The sequence below is a fragment of the Electrophorus electricus genome, chromosome 22 (assembly GCF_013358815.1).
Source record: "Electrophorus electricus isolate fEleEle1 chromosome 22, fEleEle1.pri, whole genome shotgun sequence".
In the NCBI taxonomy this organism is placed as follows: Eukaryota; Metazoa; Chordata; class Actinopteri; order Gymnotiformes; family Gymnotidae; genus Electrophorus; species Electrophorus electricus.
The window spans coordinates 11288854-11314217 of record NC_049556.1 but is presented as its reverse complement, the minus strand read 5'-3'; the positions used below and the strand labels follow the sequence as shown (position 1 = coordinate 11314217).

Here is a 25364-nt window from a genome sequence, read left to right as displayed (position 1 = left end):
TGGTTGATTTCCAGAACTTACAAGGTTTAGGGAGAACAGTGCTGACCATTTGGGTTCACGGACAGGATGGGCTCAGCTGCCCCAGTCATGTGGGGCCCTGTTTTTGGAGCCGCATGAACAAAATGGGCCTACTATACTTGCTCAAATGTGTGCAGTGTGATTGGATGAGAATATGCCAATTTATCACCAGATCCACCCAATTCACTTCACACATTTCACACCCCCCTCCCTCTCCAATCCCACTGTAATAGCAGGTGCAAAACATTCCCCAATAGATGTCCAGAGTCATTTCTGTGGGCAAAATAGTAAACCTCAAACAGGAGAGAATAAGAGGAGAGAGACAGGAAAGGAGACAGAGAATCAAATAATATCTGGTAGACAACCTGCTGGTTTGACATGACTGTCTACTAAGGCCTTTCCATTGACAGGCACCGTAGACATGCAAGACAAAAGACTGCCTGACAGGACACCTTTCCAGTGTACGCATCGGGCATCAAGGGAAACATCTAGAGTCTTACCTTCGTAGCTAGAAGACGAGTTAGGTAGATCTCGGAAACCATCTTGCTGCCGCGATCGCCCTCTCTCTGGTCTGAGTGGTCATGGTTTTTGACCAAGTGCCAGAGTTTTGTGCCACTCTCCAGGTCAGGGGTGATCATAGGGGTCCTGGAGCGAAGGCTGTCTGGACTACTGGCTGTCCTCAGCATACTCTCTGACAACACAGAGTTCCTGACTGTAAATGACCTTCGCCATGAATATAGTTTCCCAGTTAATCTTAATGTTCATTAGTCCTATAAAAAAAAAATGACAAAAAGAAACAAACGAAAGAACCATGCAAGAAAAAACAGATCTGGCGTACAACTTAAGCTAACGGATGACAAAGTATTCGAATCTGTCCGTATACAACAAACAGGCAGCATCTGTATTATTCATCAACAGTTCCCTCAGGAATATCATTCCTCAGTATGACAAGCTGAATGAAACATTACGGTATCTGTTTATTTAATCACATACTTACAAGACAGTAGAACAAACTGGAGCATCTTCTTTGAAATGTACACTAAACATGGGCTAAATTTGACAAGGATTTTACAATTCATGCCAAGACAATTGTTCCAAATTCCAAGGGCTATCAAAGAAAGCCTTTAAAATAAAGATGACAGCCAATTACTCCCCAGGAGACTACGCCGTGCTGCAAGGTCATTCACACAATGGACAACTGGATAATATACATAGAAGCACAGGAAACAGCAGAGTCTGGTTGTATTGTCAGAGTGAACACGGTTCACGCCTGCTGCTCATTCTACCTGTGCTTGCGTGTGTATTTTTGTGGTCATAATGTGACATAAATTGCGTGTAATGCGTATCCCTACATAATGGCAGCCCCATACACAATATCCTGAGTGAGCCGGACCCATCTCTCCCTGCACAGCTGTAATAGCACATTTCATTATTAATGGGGCGGTGTGTGTGCGCAGGGGAGATTGAGAAACTTTATTACAGCAGACGGGAAAGATGCATATCTATCTTTGTGCCCTTATCAGCCCGGCGGTCCTGCAGGCTGAGTCCAGTTTACGTGCTGGGATCGGAAAGACGAGGAGGACCATTCCGTCCAGGGAGCACAGGCTGCCACAATTTCACACACCACTAAAAGGCTTTCAACCTGGCAACCTGGCAACAGTAACCCAAGTGGGAACAAAGTGGGCCGCCACGACCTATTGGGGCGAGAGGCAACCCCCCCCCATCCAACATCCCCAGTACCTAAATCACTGGCGTCAGACATGCACACCTGTAGTTACTATATTTGTTAACGGGAGTGGTTTCCATGCCAACCGGAACCTGACAGCAAGGAGAAGGAAAGTGTGTTTCTGTTGCTGCAGAGCTGGAAGCGTAGCGTTGCAGCGTGCTTCCTGAGGGCTTACAATAACGGACACCTGTTACGAGGTTGTTAGTGCATGGGGCTGCCCCATTACAAAGCACTCTTTCCAAAATGCTGCTCTGGTCTTCTCTGATTGGACGAGACATGTTTTTTTTAGTAGCAGCAGCAGTAGTAGTAGTAGTAGTAGTAGTAGTAGTCGTCATCAAATAAGCCACAAACCAGCATCAAGAACCACTCCAAGGTCAGTGCCCCGGTTTAGATGACCGTATGATTCAGGTCTGGCATTCGCTGAAGATCCGCGTTCTCACTGCCAAGAAGAACGGAGCAGACAGTGGAGGAGGGAACCTACCATATCTGCTGAGGGACTTGGTGAAGGTAGAGGAGTTAGAGATGTTGTAGGCCGAGTTCTGCTTTGGCACCAGTGCAATGACGGACCCATCTGTTACCTGAGATATAGTCAACGCGTTCATGACTGCTCAACCCAGACAGCGATGACAAACACAGGCTTCATGAGCTCATTACTTAAATGCATTTCCACTGCAGAACGTGCTGCATTTCATTTTGCGTATTAGCAGGCAACACTGGGACTACGCAGGTTTTGGCCAGATTTCCACCATGTAGCCTTAATAAGGCTATTTCAGTACATCAATAGGTGAAGTTCAAATCATTTGTCTTATTTTTCTGTCTTTCATGCTATATTCAGAAACGCAGCCATTACGCTTTAATTAACCTTTAATCCAAACAATCCGCAGGTTTTCAGATTTAAGCAAAATGAATGATCATGTTAGCAAGTTAATGGCTGAGATATGCAGCTCTCATTAGTTATAATTAAGTGAAAAGCATACCTGATAGTGTGCTAATGTGTTGAGTCTTTTCCAGTCGTTATCGATTTTAGTAGTGATGTCCTCATCCTGTAGAATAATCCTGGCCATGCGGCCCTGCCTCCATTCTGCAGCAAGTAAAAGAACGTGGAAACAGTGAGCACACACACACACCCACTCACACACTCACTCACACACTCACTCACAGACACACACACAGACACTCACACTCACAGACACTCACACTCACAGACACTCACACAGACACTCACACACACAGACACTCACACACACAGACACTCACACACACAGACACTCACACACACAGACACTCACACACACAGACACTCACACACACAGACACTCACACACACACACATCCATAGACAAACCCACCCTCATATGCACATACATACATGCATGCACACACCACCTACAGATGCATGCACTCCCATTGTACATAAATACAAACACCCACACAAACATGGACAGACATCAAAAAATATACCCTAGGAGCAAGGATGCATAAAATAATTAGAGGAAAAAAATATCTATTTTTTATTTACTTTTTGGGAAGGGCCTTCTTTTACTTGGATCACAGGAACCTTACTCAGTCTGAGATGCACTCAGACCCGTGTGATGTGGTAGTCACAGAGGGCACACAAATAGACGTAAGGTTTACAGCACAGGCCCTCAGTGCAACTATGGATCAAAACACGACTGTAGGCATGACTGGAGTGATGATTAACAGCCCGACTAATCCTAGCAACCAGGGTTAGCTGTCATCCAACCTCTTCTGCTCAGGTGCTACACTGCTGAAGAAACCCACACTGTTTCTCAGGGACAGGTGGCCGAGACACAGCCGGCGCCAAAACTTTGTTCCCAGTCCAAACACAATGCTGGCCGATAGTGTCGGCCAGCGATTCAGGTCCTGCCAGTGTGTCTGCCCTGCAAACAGGCGAATACGGAACCTCTTCATGGACTTTTGGGTTTCGTGGCCAACATGCGGAGCCTGCCGGCAAACATGCCGCATGTTTTGCGACGCTGCTTTCGCGCGCATCCACGCCCCAACGTCCCTGCGGATCTTACCCAGGTCCATGTCCCCAGCCTTGGGTCTCTGGGAGTAGGGGCTGCCCTTATATACGGCATCTAGGAGTTTCTCCTTGACCTGCGTGATGGTGTCGCAGTTGAGGCATTTCACGGTCACTTCCGGCGCGTTCTCATTCTCCGGGTTCACACAGTGCAGAGTCTAGCGCAAGACGCAGACACGGGTTTCAAACAAGAGTCTGGGATGCTTCACAGCAAACGCCTCAGTCTTTTAGTTTTTTAGTTTGCATGAGCAATTATTTAATACCAGAGTGCATTGAAAAGTAGCTTTAAAATACCAATTTAAAAGTAGCTTTGAGCCACTGTAACACTATAAACAGACTGAATATAAAAAATGTTTTGAACATATGAATATGCTGTCAATCATCTTGTAGATATGAACATTTAAGAAAATGGTTGGATTATCGAAACTGGCCTTATTGTTCCAGGCAAACTCAAGGTGTGTAAGTGTGTGCTATATTTTCCTTTATACCATGTTGGGCTGACACATTACACTGACCAGTGTCTTGTAGTCGATCTGCTGGCGGATGAGTTTGTCCTCGCTGAGGGAGTAGCGCGCCTCTCCAGTGATGGAGTCTATGGGACCTTTCTCCATCTGCTGCTTTATAGCACAGTAGAGCATGAAGAGGGGCTCACCAGCACACTCCTGCACACACACACACACGCACAGAGAGAGAGTAAAGCATGAACAGTGGCTCACTAGCACACTCCTGCACACACACACACACACACACACACACACACACACACACACACACACACACACACACACACACACACAGAGAGTAAAGCATGAATAGTGGCTCACCAGCACACTCCTGTACACACACACACACACACACACAGAGAGAGAGAGTAAAGCATGAATAGTGGCTCACCAGCACACTCCTGTACACACACACACACACACACACACACACACACACACAGAGAGTAAAGCATGAATAGTGGCTCACCAGCACACTCCTGTACACACACACACACAGAGAGAGTAAAGCATGAATAGTGGCTCACCAGCACACTCCTGTATACACACACACACACACACACACACACACACACACACAGAGAGAGAGAGAGTAAAGCATGAATAGTGGCTCACCAGCACACTCCTGTATACACACACACACACACACACACACACAGAGAGTAAAGCATGAATAGTGGCTCACCAGCACACTCCTGTACACACACACACACACACACAGAGAGAGAGAGTAAAGCATGAATAGTGGCTCACCAGCACACTCCTGTACACACACACACACACACACACACACACACAGAGAGAGTAAAGCATGAATAGTGGCTCACCAGCACACTCCTGTATACACACACACACACACACACACACACACACACACAGAGAGAGAGAGTAAAGCATGAATAGTGGCTCACCAGCACACTCCTGTATACACACACACACACACACACACACACACACACACACACACACACACACACACACAGAGAGTAAAGCATGAATAGTGGCTCACCAGCACACTCCTGTACACACACACACACACGCACACAAGATTTCAGCTACATTAGGCCGAGTTGTTCTTTATTTGATGTTTGCTGTTTTCAAACTTGGCAATCAGTACAACTATTAGCCTCCCTCACCCCCTGGAAAAAAGTGCTCTTTAAGACAAACAGTTTTAGAGGGAGAGAGATGCAGTGGTGGCAGCTGATGGAGAATCTAACAGGAGGTTAACGATCAGAAGGAAGCACTTAAAAAGCCCTCAATGGCAGAAAAACCACAGATGTTGGCTGAATTGCTCGGAAAGTGGAGAATCGGGGTTGGCTGGGGGGGTGTCAGGAAGCCAAGGCGGGTACCTACCCTTCCGCCTGGCATCGTATCGTGCCCCGCGAGTAGCACCTTCGCGCCTGTCTCAGGCTGCCTCAAAATGCCGTCTCTCGTTTCAAGATTGAAGAAGGGCTCGCTGAATGCGAGCCTGGACGCGGCTCTTGCCCACGCCGACGCCGTTTAATGGCGAGTGACGCGAGGTGCAGCAGCAGACACTGGAGCTGGACTCCAAAACTACGATTACTATGGAAACACCTCGCGCGTCAACCGCGATCAGCATGTACGCGTGAAAGTCGTCTGACCACGTGGAGCCTGGAGCTGTGGAGGAGCTTGTGAGGAGCGCGGCGTCTCCTACTGCCCCGCCCCATCCCACCCCAGCTACTCACTCCTTCCACCATATGCTGTTAACCGTTAACGTCTCGTTAGCGTCTGCGCTAATTAAGGTGACAGCTGCTAAGAAGTGAGAAAGCGCATACATCACTCTCAGAGACACTCTGCGGCGCGGGCACTCCGCGTCTTACTCTCTGGCTTCATTAGAGAGTGAGGGAGAGAGGCAGATGGAGAGCAGAGGGCTATGACTCAGACCCCAAACACCTACGGAGAAGATGAACAGCAGGGGAGAAATATCCTCTTCAAATACGGATCTGAAAGATACATTATTCCATAGTGCAGCCTCGTTCGGAAAGCTGTGGTCGGCATACTTAAAAATTCCAACCCCCGTCTATGAGAAACTCCTTACATGTTTAACGTCAGCGTGCGTAAGGCTGACCGTCGTCTGTGAAAGCACAGAGGAACACGTTTTGGTGTCCCAGCTTTCTGAGGCTACACTGAGATCAAACTTACGCATGAGCAGCAGACAGAGGACGCCTCTGCACAGCACGAAGCGAAAAGCATGCGTACCCCCTGAAAGTCACAATCGCTATGCGGAATTGTCTCTCCTGCAGTCAAAAGTTTGGACACACCCACTCTTGGTTTATTTTTTCTGACTTCAAGACTATGAAAAACATACATTCCGTCAGAAGATCCAAATGTTTGACTGGTACGTGGGACTGTGAGTGGTAGAGGGTTGCAAAAGGTTGTACAGGTTTCAACTTTATGCAGTGATTGGACAAGGTGAAGTGTTGTGTTGTGGATGAGAGCGACCCAGTGTTGTGCAGACGGTAGACGGTGTGTGTGTGTGTGTGTGTGTGTGTGTGTGTGTGTGTGTGAGAGCCACGGCCCTTGTCCTCAACGGTTTTGGCTGGGACTTTGTCTGGGAAACAGACGTCTTGAATAATTCAAATCGTATGTATTCTCTGAACAACATCGACATAATTCTAATTCTATATTTTCCTTCACAGATTTCCAACCCAATTGTAAATCCTAAAGATCAGGAAATGTTCTGGCCTTTGCATCTTCTGTTGATTAAAATCCTTTCAGCGAGCACAGAGCCTATGCATGATTGGGCTAATGAAACCAAAGAGGTCCTCCGGCTACGGAGAAAAGGAGAGGACTAAAGAGAGGTGGGGGAGGAGGGAGGGAGCAGTGGAAGAGCAAAGAAGAACAAAGAAATGAATGGCAAAAAAGAATCGGAGACAGAAAGAAAGAGCGAGGAAAAGAGAGAGAGAGGGACAGAGAGGGAGAGAGAGGAAGAGAGATAGAGGTAAGAGAGAGGGAGAGAGCGAGAGAGAGGGAAGAGAGAGCGAGAGAGAGGAAGAGAGATAGAGGTAAGAGAGAGAGGGGGAGAGAGAGAGGGAGAGAGAGAGAGGTAAGCGAGAGAGAGGGAGAGAGAGAGAGAGAGAGAGAGAGAGAGAGAGAGAGGGAAGAGAGAGCGAGAGAGAGGAAGAGAGAGAGGTAAGAAAGAGAGAGGGAGAGAGAGAGAGAGAGAGAGGGAGAGAGAGGTGAGAGAGGGAGAGAGAGAGAGAGGGAGAGAGAGAGAGGTAAGCGAGAGAGAGGGAGAGAGAGAGAGAGAGAGAGGGAAGAGAGAGCGAGAGAGAGGTAAGAAAGAGAGAGGGAGAGAGAGAGAGAGAGGGAGAGAGAGAGGGAGAGAGAGGTGAGAGAGGAAGAGAGAGAGGTAAGAAAGAGAGAGGGAGAGAGAGAGAGAGAGGGAGAGAGAGGTGAGAGAGGGAGAGAGAGAGAGGGCGATCGAGGCGTCATGCTGAGTGGAATCATAGATAGAAAAGAAGCACAGAGGAGCATTTGGTGGAGGGGGGTGAAAGGAGAGGGGGGGTGAACAGGGAGACGCTGGCTGAGTGCTGGATGGAGAGAGAGAGAGGGACAGAGAGGGAGAGAGAGGAAGAGAGATAGAGGTAAGAGAGAGGGAGAGAGCGAGAGAGAGGGAAGAGAGAGCGAGAGAGAGGAAGAGAGATAGAGGTAAGAGAGAGAGGGGGAGAGAGAGAGGGAGAGAGAGAGAGGTAAGCGAGAGAGAGGGAGAGAGAGAGAGAGAGAGAGAGAGAGAGAGAGAGAGAGGGAAGAGAGAGCGAGAGAGAGGAAGAGAGAGAGGTAAGAAAGAGAGAGGGAGAGAGAGAGAGAGAGAGAGGGAGAGAGAGGTGAGAGAGGGAGAGAGAGAGAGAGGGAGAGAGAGAGAGGTAAGCGAGAGAGAGGGAGAGAGAGAGAGAGAGAGAGAGAGGGAAGAGAGAGCGAGAGAGAGGTAAGAAAGAGAGAGGGAGAGAGAGAGAGAGAGAGGGAGAGAGAGAGGGAGAGAGAGGTGAGAGAGGAAGAGAGAGAGGTAAGAAAGAGAGAGGGAGAGAGAGAGAGAGAGGGAGAGAGAGGTGAGAGAGGGAGAGAGAGAGAGGGCGATCGAGGCGTCATGCTGAGTGGAATCATAGATAGAAAAGAAGCACAGAGGAGCATTTGGTGGAGGGGGGTGAAAGGAGAGGGGGGGTGAACAGGGAGACGCTGGCTGAGTGCTGGATGGAGAGAGAGAGAGAGAGAGAGAGAGAGAGAGAGAGAGAGAGAGAGACGGGGTCAGGGAAGACTTGGCTTGAGGAAGAAAGGAGCGAAAGGTAACTGTTATGACCTGAACCTCAACTGACTGACAGCTTCCATCTCTTTATTTGTTTGACCATATCAGAGCCCCTGCAGGGAACATCACTTTTACTTCTTCTTCAGAATGCTGTGTGTGTGTGTGTGTGTGTGTGTGTGTGTGTGTGTGTGTGAGAGAGGGTCGGAAGAAATCTGAAAGAAAAAAACTCTTTCGACTTGTCGATGCTTGTCAAGATCTGTTGATACATGTGCTGTCCGAGTAGCACTGTGAGTTCATGGGAGGGAGACTGTGTGTGTGTGTGTGTGTGTGTGTTTATAAAGTTTTCACTTACCTTCAGGAACTTGTATAGTAGGAAGGTGAACCAGTTTGTGAGCATCTTCTCAGCAACAGACTCGGTTCTGAAAAAGGTACACAGATGGTGAACCAACACATTCTGCAAATGTACACTTACAGCAGAACTCTTCTGCGAAGCACAAATCTTTTTTAAATAAACCACCAATCTTCATTAAAACTAGACAATTACAGTAATTGGGAAACTTCTTTCATTAATGGACAACCTGTCGCCTCGCGACGACCCCCAGAAGCTGTCTGAGAACAGCCGTAATTAAAGCTTGCAGTAATTAATGGACTTCATGGCTCTTAATTCATCTGTGGCTGGTGAAAGAAGAGGTGTGCCGACGCGTGCACTCCTCTGCACTCCTCACCTCTCCACACCTCTCCTTCGCTCCTCAGGCCATTTCTCTTCCTCAATAATGCATCCACCAAGACTCAGTAAGTCCCGTTACTCTCCGGCGCGAAGTCAATTACTACATCATATTGGCATTAATAAGCAGAGCCAGGCAGGAGAGGCAAAGGCGACTGTTTCTTAGTGAATCTGCCCTCGACGCCTTGTGATTTCGCTTTTATGAGCCGATTAGATTAGGAACAGGGAGCTGGGATGCAGGACTACAGCCTGCCGGCTGAGGAAGCGGGAGGACGACGTGTTGATTAGCTCCCACCCGTCCTTCGTGTGCAGATAGCCCAGATCAGGAGAAGCAAGACATTCAGGACACTAAACAGTGTAATGGAGCTAAGGAGTACTACGGTAGTGAGGGGGCTCACTGTTCAAAAAAATCTTACGTAACCTACAGAGTCTAGTCTGTGTGGGGGAACAAGATCTCACAATGAGCTTTGCGCGAGATTGAAAGAGAAAGCTGGCAGATCAGAATTCTTTACACCTTCATTGTTATGGCTTAGACACCCACTGTGTCAGCACTGCACGCTCTGCTTGTGAGTGGGTGTGCTGAGGCGTTCAGTCAAGGCAGGACCCGAGTGTGTGTGTGTGTGTGTGTCAGGGCTGACGGCTGCAAGCTAGAACTGCGAGCGTGTGCATGAATGCCCAGTCTGCCTTTAACTTTCACACCTGAAGCAGCGGTTTGAAGCGGCTCGTGTGTGTGTGTGTGTGTGTGTGTGTGTGTGTGTGTGTGTGTGTGTGAGTGTGAGAGAGAGTGTTCATATTGAAGGTTGGTATTTTTTATTACAGCATTTTTATGTTATTTGCAAAATGTCTACGTTTTTCAAGGTTTTACAGTCAAATACTAGCAAATATAGCAAATATTACATTAACAATAATTATATTCATTATATATAATGTTGTAAAAAGAAGCAAATATATAAGTAAATATCAAATGCTAAGAGGCTGTTACAACAATATAAATCATTAAAAAACTGCACTCCCAGTCTGATCAGCTGCACATGTACTGAGCTTCTTCTAAAGAAGTTGGTAGGGTCATTTCCGTGTTAAGTGGTTTAGATTTGAGAAGTTCAACTCAAGTGTCAAGTTTGTATAAAATCAATCAAAAGTGCATATCAAATTTATTCCATGCAGATATATGCTGTCACCATATACTGAGATACTCTGAGTATATACGCTTTCACCTTATATATAGATACTCTGAGCTCTAAAATGCAAACATTAGCTGTCTGATTGCAATTTTCTTATTTTGGACTTTCCCACATTTTTCAATTATTAAATTGTGCACCTTCAACAAATTAAAAAAAAATTGTTTAAATTGATTTTTTTGTGGTTCCGTAATTGCCCTGGCCTTGATTATGTTGATTTGTGCATTTTCGGCACGTATGTGTTCTCTCTCTCACCTGCGCAGGAGCAGCTTGGGGTGGTTCTTGCTCTCCAGGTTCTTTTCGATGAGGTCGGAGAGCAGCTGTTTGAGGACTCCTGTGGCGTACTCCATCTCGCCCTGCAGCGCCGTCATGATGAGCGAGGCCACGTTGCCGCGGTCGCGCATGGAGAAGGAGCGCTGCGCCTCCAGCGTGCGGATGAACGTCAGCAGGAAGTGCTTCTTGGTTAGGAGCTGGCCAAACAGCGTCAGGGCTTTCTCCACGTTGGCCTGGACCTGCGAGGATATCAGAGTCAGAGCCGAGTTTACGCTGCGTAGCGTTTCACAGAGGCTTCGTCTGGACACTCAGATGAGCGCGATAATGTCAGTGTTGAATAAAAGTCTGAAACCCACAGTCATGTCATGCATCTGCCAGTATCTCTGTGTCACAGGAATTAGTCTGTTAATTAAAGCAAAGGGCTTTACAGGTCTTTGGCATTCATAAGGAGGAGGTGAGCTAAGCTTTATGACTGACATTAAAGACAAACTAGAGAGCAGCAGCCTTAGAAACCAGCTGAAAGAAGCAGAGGAGAGGAGAGGAGAGGAGAGGAGAGGAGAGGAGAGGGGAGAAGAGGAGAGGAGAGGAGGGGAGGGGAGAAGAGAGGAGAGGAGAGGGGAGAAGAGGAGGGGAGGGGAGAGGAGAGGAGAGGAGAGGGGAGAAGAGGAGGGGAGGGGAGAGGAGAGGAGAGGGGAGGAGAGGGGAGAAGAGGAGGGGAGGGGAGAGGAGAGGGGAGAAGAGGAGGGGAGGGGAGAGGAGAGGAGAGGGGAGGAGAGGGGAGAAGAGGAGGGGAGGGGAGAGGAGAGGAGAGGGGAGGAGAGGAGGGGAGAGGAGGGGAGGGGAGAAGAGAGGAGAGGAGAGGAGAGGGGAGAAGATGAGGGGAGGGGAGAAGAGAGGAGAGGAGAGCCTCAGGGAGTAGGCGTGGCCTTGACATCTAGGGCTAAACAGGAGCAACAACACATCCCTCTTCAGTGACCCACAGGATGGCATCTGTCACTGCTCTCTCTCACACACACACACACACACACACACACACACACACACACACACACTTAAAGTGCTACACTGGCGCGTCTTGGATAAAGGAAAGCCAGCACCTAGCAGGGCAACAACAGACTTCCATCATATTTTTTCTTTGCACATGACCTGTAACCTGGCAAAGGTCTTTCCCAGCAACACAGCCTAATAAAGTGGCTCGATTCTTCTTTGCTGAGCTGAATGAAATTTGCGGCCTCTCGGGAGGGCCGATTGTACTGTAGGTTGCTTTGGGGAGAGAATCTACGCAGAGCAATAAGGGTTTGAGCCGCGTGTACAGCCACTTGATTAAGCCTGGGACTCGGGGGCAAATTCAGGAAAAACAAACCCCAGACATAACAATAAATATGTGATCTCTCCTCAAGCACTACAGTAGGGCCTGGCGTAAGCACGTGGGTAATGAAAATGTTTTGCTCCAGTACGACTTTGCAGTGCTTTGCCATAAACAGTGTGCCACTGAGCATTCTATTCTATTAATTCTGTTCTGTGTGTTTTGTTGGTTCATTTAGCATCATAGCCTGAAGCCAAAGATAGCAGCACCACCGTTGTTCCAGACATCTCGCTGCCTACTGAACATACTCAGTCATTTAAACCTTGTGGAGGCTAAAACGTGAACACTTATAGGAGGTTGTCAAATTGGTACAATATTTCATGAGTTCATATTCATGAATTCATGGGATGCGCGGCAACGATTGATCATAATTATGCACTATGCTACTTCCAACCATACAGTTTGGTATCATTGGCGGAGTTTTAAAATATTTAATCGCAATATTACTAGACTGTATTAAAATAAAATAGATAATGAAACCAATTTAGCATAAAATGGAGTTATGCACCTGAAGTGGGCTAGTCATTTTGCATTATTGGCTGTTATTTTTTTTTAATGGCTGGCTAATCTTCGTCAACGTAGTCTATGTTTGCTATTTTGGTGATGATGTACTGACCCGTACCTCCATCTCCTTAAGCACGGGGTGGTCTTCAATGCCAGGGAAGAGCACTCTCATGGCATACGTCCTGTAGTCTAGGAAGGGTATTCCAGCTCCATCTAGCTCCTGGGTTAGCTCATGGATATCTGTCTGGAGCTCTGCGAATGCTGCAGATCGGCATGGGAAAGGCAGAGTAAAGAGAGCAATTAAAGAGATTTATCTGGCCCTGCTATCCAAAAGTGTTAGATCAGAAAGATACCAGGTGAATACCATTCTGAACACTAATGGCCAAGAACATCAACAGAACCAAACCGCCATGGTTTCCACACTCTGACATTCAGGTTCCCAAGGCACTATTGCCATGTGGGTTTGGCTTTGTTTCTATTATGTTTTAGTCTCTGTTCTGTCTCAGGCTTTTGAGGTTTTGTGTCTCAGTCTTCTGGCTTTTTGACCATGGACTTTTGTGACAGCTACGAGAATGGAATTGCCTCTATATAAACTCTACTCACGGCACTACCACTGGGGCAAAACTCCGGCTGCTTCCCCATATCAATATGACTTTATCCAGCCCCAACACTGCCTCTCAGCAGGAAGAGATTTCCAGGAGGAGAATTCCCTTGGCAACGTGGGAACAGAGACTCATTGTAGGTCGAAGCAATTCTCTCGCTAGAAGGTTCTGTGATGGGAGCTCAGGCAAGTGTGATGTGTTTTGGTTCTGGTGCTAGTGGTATTTTGGGGAACACTCAATGGCACACACAGGGTTTGTTTATCTTTAATCAAGGCTGCAGGGGAGACGGGATGGTGGAGACCTGATGGGTTTTCTCCTCGTTACTGCGTTGCTTTGACTCGATACCAGAAGATGTGGTCAGTTTAGACACAGCTACGCCAGCCCCGCCGCCTGCTGTCTCAGCTACTCCAGCACCGCTGGATATCTTCCAAGATCCCAAGGCTTAGTTCAGGCATCCATGGATTGTTGAAGGCTGGCTATTTTCATTCTGGGCCCAGCTCCCCTGGACACAGGTCTCCCCTGCTGGCTTCAGCGTGTGCCCACAGGTCACTCTGGATGCTCCAGATGCTCCTTTTGTTCTTGCTACTTTTTCTGCTCCAAGGTCTCCTGCCTTCATTGCCGAGGACGCCGACCACACGTTCTGTGCTGACGTGAATGCTGCTCCCACATCCCGCATTGTAGGACACACACCCCGTGTCCCATTCCATATCCATGTCCTACGGCAGCCTGCATGATAAGAGATCGTCATTGGGATCTTTAGAGAGCCTCCCCTGCCGTCACGTGATCTCCTGGACCCACCTGCTGCCTTCCTGGACCTGCTGACTTGTTGACTTCTAGGCCTGACAGCAGTCCCTCTGCACTTTCTGTTCCTGGTAGTTCCTGCTCTGGCTCCTATCCCTGTTCTGGCTCTAATTCCTGCCACTAGCTATGCTCCTCGAGTGTGATAGCTGCTTCCTGTAATATTGTCTGCTGACTTCATCCTACCACAGGGCCTGCTGTTGCCACCGCGTGCCTTGCTAGCCATGCATGGGGGAGGGAGGTGTCTGTGTCAGTTTGCATCCTCTGCAGCTGTGTTCCTCATGGCAATATGTAGGTACCCATGAGGTTTGTTTTTGTTTCATTTGAATCTGTTTTGTAAAGCCAACCCCCATCTTTCCCCCATTGTATGTATAACCCTTGTGTTCCTGTCTTATTTTATTGGACACTGAAATTGTGCGTTATGTCTGCTTTTTTGTTCTTTTGTTGTGTCTTCAGGTTCTGTATCTTTTCTAGCTTTTTGCGTTTTCAAGCTTTGAGACCATGGACTGTCATAACAACTCTGGGAATTGTCCTAAACAAACACTACTCACCCACCGTTTTATGAACCTTACAAACAATCAACAGGTGTCTCACGTTGAATAAAACAGAGGAGACTGTTTAGTAAATGGGAACAATGTTGCCTGTCAATCTGACTGTGTTTGTTTGGGTTCTGAGAATCCTGATCTGCTTTCCAAGAGAGCAGGATGGAAAGGAACAGGCGACGCAAAGTTCACGGGAAAAGAAAGTCGATTAATTGCATGAGTAGATAATTAATAAAGGAGCGGAGCGTTTCATGCATGATTTCCTCCAGCTGTTGTTCCTCTGTGTTCACTGGGATACTGGTAGAGGAAAGGGAAACTCCGTTTTTTTAAACTTAAAATGCTACAGAAATCTTACTTACAAGATATACTAAATTAGAGCAGTTTCCGTACATGACAGAAATGCCACTTCCTCTTCAGAATAAGGTTGATAAAGGTGAATAACACAAAAGCAATATGGCTTCCTGCTTCAGAACACAAGCCCTTTCCACTGAACACCCAAACAGACAGTCAGTACAATTTAGATTCTGGAGTTTTGCTTTGTCTTCATTTTTCTGCCGAAACACATGAATGTATTACAGAGATGTGCACAAAGGTTTATTTAAACATTTTCCCACTTATGTAAAGCGGAGCAGTGAAGCTGATCTCCCCACTGAACGATCCCAGGATCTAAACTGCCGTTGGATCGCTCGCTAATTAGCCATTAGCCATGTCCCTGTTTGTGTGTTTGTTTGGATTACGCTGTTCTCCACTGGCCACCATCATGGCTCACTAAGCTCCTGAACATCACAAATCCTCTTCCCCACGGTTAACTCTGTCGTCCTCGCGCTGTGCCTGGGCTGGGACCAACACATCTCTCTACTACGCTCCATCCACAGATGTGGTTATGTTATTGTGCTTAGATGGCCCCCTTGAGGGTCAAAGCGATGGGCAATATGTGAAGAGACATTGAGTGCCTGGCTCCATATGGTAGTTGCAGGGGTTTAGAGGTGTTTAAAGGAAGAGATACGCTTCCTTTACATGGACTGAGGCCTTTGGGTAAATACTGTAACATGAGAAGAAGCTATAAAAGCAAGATGGGAATATTACATTTATCCTAACATAAAATTGCGGGATAGGCTCATTATATATAATTTTTTATACATTCACCAAAATCAGTTAGACTACCACACAGTAAGTAGAGTTTACCATTGGTGAATACCTGTTTTATCAGCTTCTTCATTCACTTGGCAAGCAGAAAATCACTCTCGTCATCCTGCACCTCAGGTGTCCTCCTTCCAGCAGCTCTGAGCTGTTTGTTATGAAGCTCACTGCAGGCTGCCTTCATACACACCTGACAGGGTCATGACCAGGGAGGTCAGCAGGCCCAAGATAAGGGCCAATTAGTCCCTGTGCCTCTGGGTGGGAACGGCAACCCTGGTTCAGCACATGCGTGACGTATGGCGAGAAATCTCCGCGCAGACAGCGGCCCATCACCATGCCATGCTAGCGATCGGAGTGCCGTGCCGTATCTAATGAGGAGACATGGAGATGGACCAGCGGAGGCAAAGAACAACACCAGCCGGATCCGCACCGGTTGCCAGTTTATTAGGTACAACCCTGTCTTCTCGTAAATTGAACTTTCAAGGGAGTCATACATCACGTGACTGCAGTGTGTGGTTTGTTTGTTTTTCCTAGTGTCTTTCTGTCGGCAATGGGGTGGTATGGATGGCGTTGCTTGTACCACACTCCACTGCCTGTGCACTGGTTAGGACTGACTTTGATAATGCTGCGTAGGCAGATGTCAGTGACACACTCAAACACCTTCATGGCGTGATGCCGGAACCAGGATTGGCAGTAGTTTGAGCACTCGGTGATATCACCCTTGCCTTTCCAGATGTGCACATACAGCCTTTTGGCACCTTGACTCTTCTTCAAAGATCCTGTTGAAAAGAATCATCAGAAGTTTAGTGCCACGTCATCCGAGCATCTTCCAAACCTTGTCTGGGATGTCAGCTGGCCCAGTCATCTTTCCAATCTGTGTCTTGAATGTGGCTTCTTGAACTTCTGCCACCCTGAGGGCAGGGGCTGAACCAGGGACAAGGGCAGTACTTGTTATTAGTGGATGCTGGGATTCTTCATTGCTGATCTTGGAGAAGTAATCGCTCCAGCATTGTACAATGGCTGTTGAGTCTTGGCGAACTTGTAGGCCATCCTCTTCTCTCTTGAATGCTGTCTGGACTGATTGGAGGGATAGCCATCCCTTGTCTTCCCCACGTGCCCACTGAGGTTTCTGCCAATCATCTCTCCCAAAATCCTTCTTTCATCTGGGCAGCCTGCAAGGTGGCAGCTCCAGTGTCCAACATAAGTAACATAAATCAGTGATGTGGTACACCTCGACCATGTTTTCATGCAGATTTTCATTGACAATATTCCATCAGTTTTGGTTTGGTACCCAACTGTTGGACATTGACTAACACATGACTGTAGTGTACTGATATCGAAGTGGCCAGTCAAAGTTAGTGGACTGGCTTCATCAACCTGCCCCATCCTGGACCAGGTAGCTCTTGCCCCTTTCCCACAAGCTTCAGAGGAGGGTGATGTCTGTCAGCAAGCAGGGATACCCGAGCATTTTGGACAGAGCTTCAATTTGACATTGTAAAAGACAAGGTGACTGATGAATACTCTGACTAGTGCATCATTTCACCTGATGCTGAAGACCCTCACCATCAACCAAGTTATTCAAGGTCCATGTTTGGACACAAGGACCCTTTGGGACTAATGCACTCCCATAAAAATGCTTATTGCAAACCACTTTGTCACAGTTTTGTGGCAGCATCGTCCCAACCCACTAGCCTTTCCCTGCCCAGACTTAGATCCCCTTTGCCTGAGTACTACTAAGCAACATCTGTCTCTCACTCCAGTCGGCCTTATAATATCTCAGTTTCCTACCTCCAACTCACGAAGTATTGTATCCTTATATGCATACCGAGCGTTCTCTGTTCCTTTCGATTCCCCTGGCTTTTGTCTGCTTCCTCCTCAGACTACGCCTCGTACCTAGCCCTTTGGATTATTCGTGCCTACAGACCTTGCAGTGCGGACAGTAACCTTGACTCTTCTCGTTCGAACTCCCTCTGCGTTGACGACTGCTGCTCATATCCGCCTCGTACCCATTCCTGTCAGTGCCAATAAACTCGTGCTATTGGATCCTCACTTACCTGTGTCTGGGAGTTCGCTCCAAGTTTACGATATGACCCAATGTGAAATCTTTTTTTTTTTTTTTTTTTACACAGGTCCACATACGTATGTATTTTTATTACTTCAAGTAGATTGTGGTCTGTATGGCTGGAATAAAGCCTTTGTTTTGTTTTATCCATATTTTGAGAATAGAACTGTATTCCCAAGTTTTTCTATTGGAAAAGAAATGTATTTTTATTTACAATACTTTTTAAAACTGGACAAGGAATTTCCCCTTAAATATATCGAACTTTCAAATGAGATGTCACAGTGACACGACTCCCGATTTCAGTAAGATTAATTTTGCCCCACCACTTTTGGAGATTTGGTGCCACTTTTCCGACTTATTATTAGAGCATTATTCCTGTTATTCCCTTCAAAGGGGTTCAAAGCGGAGGCAGGCCAACTGAGAAAGGACATAAACAATGACCTTCTTTACACTCCAGCGCCACTCTGGACTCCAGGTTGTCCATCTGCAGCTGCAGCCGTTTGAGAGTGCGGTCAGCGTCCCGGGACTTGCGCTTGTAGGCGATGAGCACGGCGATGATCACCAGAAGGAGGAGCCCTCCACCCCCTCCGATCCCGATGATGGCCGGGAGCGTGAGGAGGCTGTCGGAGTAGATCTGCAGCGTACCTGGGGAGTACTCGAACCCTCCTGCCCGGATCTGCGACACGTGCACAGTAGAAACTGGAGTCAAGAGACCAGCATGAGAAGAGTGTTCCTATGGCGCAGAGTAAACAGATAAAGTGTCGCAAGTTTTCAACTTGTCTTAATGCAGATAAAAAATCAAGAGCGACAGGGAAGAGTAACAAAAGGGAAGCGCTCAGAGGTACAACACGGCAACCAAGTTTCCTCCAAAACTGCTGCATTAACAAAACTGCCTGACTAAAAGCACATACTATAAACACCCCATAAACACCCCCCTCCCCCGACACACACAAAGACTTGCACTTTCTCTCTCGTTCGCTCTCTCACACAGAAAACACCCTTGCATTCACGCTACTGGGTCAGGCTTGTATGTCACTCTGTGTGGGGAAGGGCACAGCTGTGGCCCGTCTGTCTGGCCACACACCCCTGGCAGGCCACCCCACAGCACAGATAACAACGCAGAGAGACGAGCGCATTTTTGAAAATGCAAATTTCAGGACAGATTAAGTGTAATCATATAATTTTTTTTTTAATTTTTTTTTACATTTCCCCGAAATTCCATGCTACATTTATTTGCAGCCTCATGTAGAGAGACAGACAGACAGACAGATAGGGAAGTAAAAAAGTATCCTTTCCTTTGTGAACGCTGTTTGCTGGGTGAGCCATCATAACAAATGACACACTAAGTTTTGATGGATGTACCTACGAGACATCGCTGTCTGTGTGACGGAGGATCAAGACAGTGCATCTGAAGTTGATAAACTGGAAGTGGTGTGAAATCTCTCTTTCACAAATATACTGTATGCCTACATAAAACAGAGAGGTTGGGGAGATGGAGAGACAGCTCACGTCATACATACAGTGACTTTGTGTTGGCCAGTGAGGTTGGGCCATTCGCACAGCAGCTGGGTCTCCGACAGGGTCAAGACGCATGGAGTTTCCCCAATCAGCACCGTGTAATTGAGCCGGGAGCTGCCAGGCACTGCTGGAAACAGGTTACGACCCTTTAATAAAGAGACAGGAAAAAGCATACTTCATTAGATTAAGATTGATAGCGGAGGATTAATGTGAGTTCATCACACTTCGGAGTACAGTCTCAAACATCAGAGAGAGGTCTGCCCCTTCACGTTAACACCCCAACAGTCAGTAAAAACCCTGTCTGCTTCCAAGCCTGACAATTCGTCCAGGTCCACCCAGGGCTGCGATAACTGTACTGTACATAATTTACTGAGTCCGTTTCTATCCTCTCCAGCCTGCAAGACACAACACGACCTGCACACGTCAGTAAGTGCATCTAACAAGTGTGGTTTTGGTAAAGGAGCCAAGGTCACAGCAGGGGTAGGGCAAACAAATACCAAAATCAATGAATTCAATATTTAATAAATAAGAATAATAATACCATATAGGAGTAAGGAGTTCAATAAGTCGATATAGGTCTTTAAATACACATTTTCCTTCTTTCTCTCTCGCTTCACTGTGCTGCCAACAAAAAGTTCAAATTAGATGAGAAATTAATTGCATGGAGAATGTGATTCATCTCCAAAATATCCCTGATTATTTCACCAAATTGCATTTTCTTGTTTCTCATCACTTTGCTAATGTGCCGGGTTGTTTTCTCTCTCATTTCTTCTCCTCCAATAAACCAGGCGGGATTGGACATTAAGTAAAAAGGTTCTGTTAATAAATTTCCACTTAACAAAGAAAGATCGCTCTGTGCGCGTCTTCTCTCCTGCAGGTGAGTTCTGATGAAGCAAAGGCTTCCATTAGCACGTGTGTGCGTGGCGTCTTAGCGCCACCCTTTGATGTTTACAAGTAAAGGGGCAGAAGAAGCATGTAACATGGTAAAGATGGAAAAGTGGAAAAAAAACTGAATTCACAGAAAACATTCTTGACCATGGAATGAGGACTCGACTAGTTGCAGAGTTTTTCAAAGTTCCCCCTCAAGCTTGTCGACTAATGTAATCTTGTCCTAAGGTACCTAAGAAGAAGCATATGACGAATGCAAAGAAACTTGAAGCCCTTCGGTTTCTAGTCAGCTCATATATGTTTCATGCATCTTTGCCGCTGCCCCGGCAGACCGTATCACGACTCAACTCCATTGGCAGGCAGGGCTTACAGGTGAGGCTAATGGGAGGGGCTAATGGGCGGGGCTTACTTTGAGTATCAGAGGCGAGGTGGGTTTGAGCTCCAGTATGCCCGTGGGACTGAGCGGCTCGAACATTGGGTCAGGGTAGTAGCTGAAGCTCTCGTTGACCACAGTGAGGGCGTGGACGTTGTCCATGTAGAAGCCAATCTCGTCCGGTCCGCTGCCCGTCTCCGCGAAGCCTCTCTCGGAGTGGGCCACCGATGGTGCCAGGCACACCATGACCGAGTTATTGTAGACCGTACAGTTCTGAGAAGCGCAGGTGGAGTGGATGGATGAGAGGACCAGGCAAAGAGAAAGAACAGAGAGACGCATCAATGCCTAACCCTCCAAACCTGAAATGCTTCTCTCAATCTCTACAAAATATCTAGCAAATCTGCAGCTATCATTGCAGTTAACTAAATGAGCGCTTCTGCGACCACAGCAAGTGCTGGGATCCTGTTAAATGCTGAAAGTTTAATGTGACGTATTAGTGGAAGCTGCAGAGGCCAAAAATACATCTGTGCACCAGGACCAAAGAAAGAAACAGCACTTTCCCCGCCCAGACTGCTCATCCTGACATTTCAAAGGTTACTTTGCCTTGTGAGGCCTTGCCTCTTCCTTCACAGTGGCTTTTTTTCTTTTCAGCTAAGGAAAGAGAAGACCCAGGCAGTGTAGTTAGTGAGAGACAGGCAGACAGTCTGACACCTCACCGTGAAACCTGAAGAGGAGAATGCATGGAGCCTGACCTCTACGGCAGAACAGACCGAGGGCACTTATTTAAAAGAATTAGACGGGAAAGAAGAAGTGTCTTCTGTAGAAGTGACTTCTGTGGAAGCCCGCATGAGAGACGGGGAGGGAACGTGAGAGGAATGGACAAGCGGGAGCGTTGACAGGAGTGTAAAGGCTACTCACGTGGAAAGACTCGGCAGAGCCGTACTTGGCGCGGATCTTGGGCTCTCTGATGGTGGCCAGATTGGTACCACTGATGGTCAGGAGTGTTCCTCCACTACCAAGTAAAGAACAAACGCAACAATAAGGTACAACACAAGAAAAATAAACAGTATGCTCCATGAGACGCTGCTATTCACATCACAGAGCTTGTGCTAATGGCATAAAATAGCACTGCTATAAATACACAGTCTCAGCTACAAAAGTACCTATAAGAGTTCAAGGCAGAAGAAAGAATTCAGGGTAAACTGACTGACACGTTAGTTGTTGGGTTTTTTTAAAGGCAAAAAATGGGCTGTAAAGCATGACTCTATTTTTCATTTCATGTTATTATTTATTTCCAATAATATTTCAGCGAAGACAATGGTGTTATACCAGGCATGGACCATAAACAACCACAACCAATACCTGTCTCACACCCTCACCTCGATCTAGCATACAAACAAGCAAACAAAGAATGAACCGTCTGAACAAGCAACCCAACAATAGAGGGGTGGAGACAGCCGTGTGATGACGACACACTGAATATATATTTGACTTTAAAAAGAACAGAAAAGCGACTGACTTGCAACACACTTATAATGGAAGCCACAAGGCAACTGTTGAATTCTGTCAATAAATAGTTACTTGAAATGCGTATTTTTTGCAGAGTGAAATCCTCAGTGAAAGGTACTTGTAAATGAAGCTGTAAATCTTTAGAATTCATCATTTCAGACCGCACTGCTTTTCCGGAGGGATAGACCTGCTAGCCCGACATGCAGCTCAACGGAAACGCGGCTCTGCCTGATGACACACGATCGCCAACGTTTAACAAGATTCCAGCTCTTCCAGCGCTCCTGGAGGTTCCCGTTTCGGTAACTGCAATGACAGCGTGAAACGTTAGGGAAAGGCCCAGGGAGCAGAAATGCTTCTCACTCTGTCGCCAGTGTTCCAAACCCAAACATACAAAACTACACGCACAGACTCCAGCTACAAACAAGCAACCACAACACAGCTTTGGTAAGCCATTCTCTGAAATCTGTGTCATCCCAAGGCATTCACTTCTAAAGTCAGCATAACGATTCAATTAGTATTACATTGTCACATATAGCATTTCGATTGTTTATTGACAAAATGGAACATCTGCGTTTAGTCTGCACAGTACAACTGATTCAAGTCAGTGGGGTTGTGCTTTCTAAGTACAGTGAGACATTTGAAAAATGAATGTGTGTGGGAATTGTCAACACGCTATAGATGTGATAGAGGTGAGGGTGGAAGCTGCAGGAATATTCCTTTAAGCACTTCTCTCATGTTCTAGAAATTTCTTTCCAACATTTGAATCACATCAAGATGATATGAAGTCGTGTGGTGTCTCAAGCCTTCCAGAAAAAGCTCGTGTTGTTTGAACTGATTTCTTTCCTACTCTTTGTCTGGGTGAAGTTCTCAGTTCCACGCTTTAGGGAACAACCAATGAGACGCTCCAAACAGACTTTCCTCTACAGACTTCTGCTATGTAGGTGGATCTTGTCAGGAGCGCACACAATGCTATCCTTTAAGGGAATGGATGGGCTGTTTCGCTGCCTTTATTCCATAATGCTCACACCCTCATGCTGATGCGTGTTCACACACTTGTGTTCGCTCGCGCACTCACACTTTCTGCAGCACAAACGCATGCCTGGATACACACACAGTCTCTCTCTCTCTCTCTCTCTCTCTCTCTCTCTCTCTCTCTCTCACACACACACACACATAGGAAAAAAAAAATCTCCCTTGGCTAGCTGTTTTTTCCCTTTCTCTTAAACATTTGTCTCCTTGCAAAGGAAAAACCCAAAAAGCAAATAAAAGATTTCCGTTAGAATTCATCTGTTTGCTCAGGGTTCAGTGAGATGGACCAAAAGCGCCTGGAAAATGCAAATCTACATAAAAAAAAAAAAAGATCACAGCTGATACACGGCGCTCTGCCTCAGAGCGGACAGCGCTAGCTATAGCTGATGTTTCTGTCCGACAGTTTGATTGCCTCAGTGGTAAAGGGAATGCCGTACAGAGACCTGAGAGACACCCTCAATTCAAATCAATACAAGTTCAGACGGTTCAGATCTATAGTCCTCAAGGCCAAAAGTTTCCAGTTCCAGCCTATTAAGGCTGGGGCATCATTCAGAGCAAGTCATTTCAAATATTTGTTTGATCTGTCTTTGTGTGTGTGTGTGTGTGTGTGTGTGTGTGTGTGTGTGTGTGTGTGTGTGTGTGTGTGAGAGCCAGATGGAGTGGGGATAGGGGTGTACTGCAAGATTCACTCCTGGGGGGTTGCAGTCCCATACACACAGTAACTCTGAACAGTCCACACACCTACTCACAATCACAAATATGCGCTTATCCAGCGTGGGGTTAATGTTTTTAAATTACATTAGCAGCAACCTGTAAGTAAAAAATAACGTAAATATGATTTTATATGAAACTACATTTAATAAAACAGAACGTGGACATAATTTAAAAAAAACAACAACAAGCCGAGTAATTATGCGTGTAATTATCTTTTTGATATAAGAACCGTTGTTCAAAGAACAAAAACCAGCCTAGTTTTCACAAGTGCAGGTGCATTCAAATGACTAGCTACAGATTGTCATAAATTTCCTCCTTTCACCCTGGGAAAGATTAGTTTCACCCAGCCAGTGAGAGAGAGTATTATTATTACCTATTAATTAGTATCATTATTAACGTTGCTTTTATAGTTGCTATGGCCTTGTTATTGCTTTGTTTGAAAAGCTGTTATAAATCAACCGTGTGTGTGTGTGTGTGTGTGTGGTGAGTGAGTGAGAGAGAGAGAGAGAGAGGGAAGGAAGAGAGAGAACTTGTGAAAAAAGCGTGGGAGAGTGCGAGCGCGAGTGTGGAGAGTTTTCAGCGCTGGGATTTTAAAGACCCTGGTCAGAACTCTCCACCCGCAAGGAACAGCGGCCCTGCGCAGAATGTGCTATGTCTCGGCTGACGTATTGGACACTAGTGAGAACTTTTCTTTAAAGATGTTTACGTGGGTAACGATAACAGGGGCAGACGTGTCTCCCAGTGAAAAGCAGAGAAACGCCGGCTGAGGACAGCCTCCGTTACAGGAGTGTGTGTGCCAATCTGTCAGGCGTTCTTCTGTTCCTAAACCATTGAGGTTCGCTAACAAATACAACGTTAACATTAAAGAGGACTGTTTGTCTGAACTGACTGTTTCCTCTAGGTAAAACATCAGCAGATTTAGATACTAAAGTACTATAATAGACCTCTACCCTGCTTAGGGTGAGTGCGGAAGAGCGTACGTGGAGGAGTGCACGTGGCAGTGTGACTTACCTGGCGATGCTCCAGTCTGGCTCAATGCGCAGAACTGTAGGATCTTCCGTGTAGTTGAACTTCACCTCAGGGTTTCTCAACTCGGCAGCGTCAATGTCCACCATTACGGGAGTACTTCCTGGGGTCACGCCGGCTGGGGTCACGCAGACAATCTCTTTAGAGGTTCGTCTGGAGAAATAAACAAAGCGTTTTACAATTTCAACCGGCCAATGTGATCCCACAGCTGTAAAGTCAACTTGTACATGCCATTTAACACAAAAGGTTTGCAGTTAGAACTAGTATCAGGTATTCTCCTTGGGACATTCTGTAAGTCCTCATATAGAACCCAACAAGGCCTCTCCTGTTTGGACTACCAGGCGTTTTCTGAAGACCCCTATGTTCTGCCCGTCATCCTGACTGCTTACCATGCTGCCGTCTTCTGTACGTTCACCTCTAATATCGCTTTCAGCTGTTGTTCCGGGGGGAAGCGGAAAATTTTAAAATGCAACATATTGGACTTTTTCTTCAGTATGGCGTCCCACTCACATCTGAAGCCTGTGATCAGGTGCACACTCAGTAGGCACCTCCCCTAATATTTC

At 46.7% G+C, this 25364-nt stretch overlaps 1 protein-coding gene across 3 annotated transcripts in view; it reads right to left on the bottom strand.

Annotated features, from left to right (window-relative positions):
- The window catches only part of plxna1a (plexin A1a), a 155053-nt gene that overhangs the window by 6322 nt on the left and 123367 nt on the right, over nucleotides 1–25364 (bottom strand). For all 3 annotated transcript variants that reach the window (XM_035521223.1, XM_035521222.1, XM_035521224.1), the window contains exons 16-28: nucleotides 24787–24954; nucleotides 21442–21535; nucleotides 20560–20796; nucleotides 19265–19408; nucleotides 18186–18420; nucleotides 12719–12861; nucleotides 10713–10969; nucleotides 8908–8974; nucleotides 4304–4450; nucleotides 3787–3946; nucleotides 2722–2825; nucleotides 2226–2322; nucleotides 519–709 (exon numbers count right to left, since the gene is read on the bottom strand). In XM_035521223.1, the coding sequence (XP_035377116.1) occupies nucleotides 519–709; nucleotides 2226–2322; nucleotides 2722–2825; nucleotides 3787–3946; nucleotides 4304–4450; nucleotides 8908–8974; nucleotides 10713–10969; nucleotides 12719–12861; nucleotides 18186–18420; nucleotides 19265–19408; nucleotides 20560–20796; nucleotides 21442–21535; nucleotides 24787–24954 (2044 nt within the window). The remainder of the gene's footprint in view (nucleotides 1–518; nucleotides 710–2225; nucleotides 2323–2721; nucleotides 2826–3786; nucleotides 3947–4303; nucleotides 4451–8907; nucleotides 8975–10712; nucleotides 10970–12718; nucleotides 12862–18185; nucleotides 18421–19264; nucleotides 19409–20559; nucleotides 20797–21441; nucleotides 21536–24786; nucleotides 24955–25364) is intronic.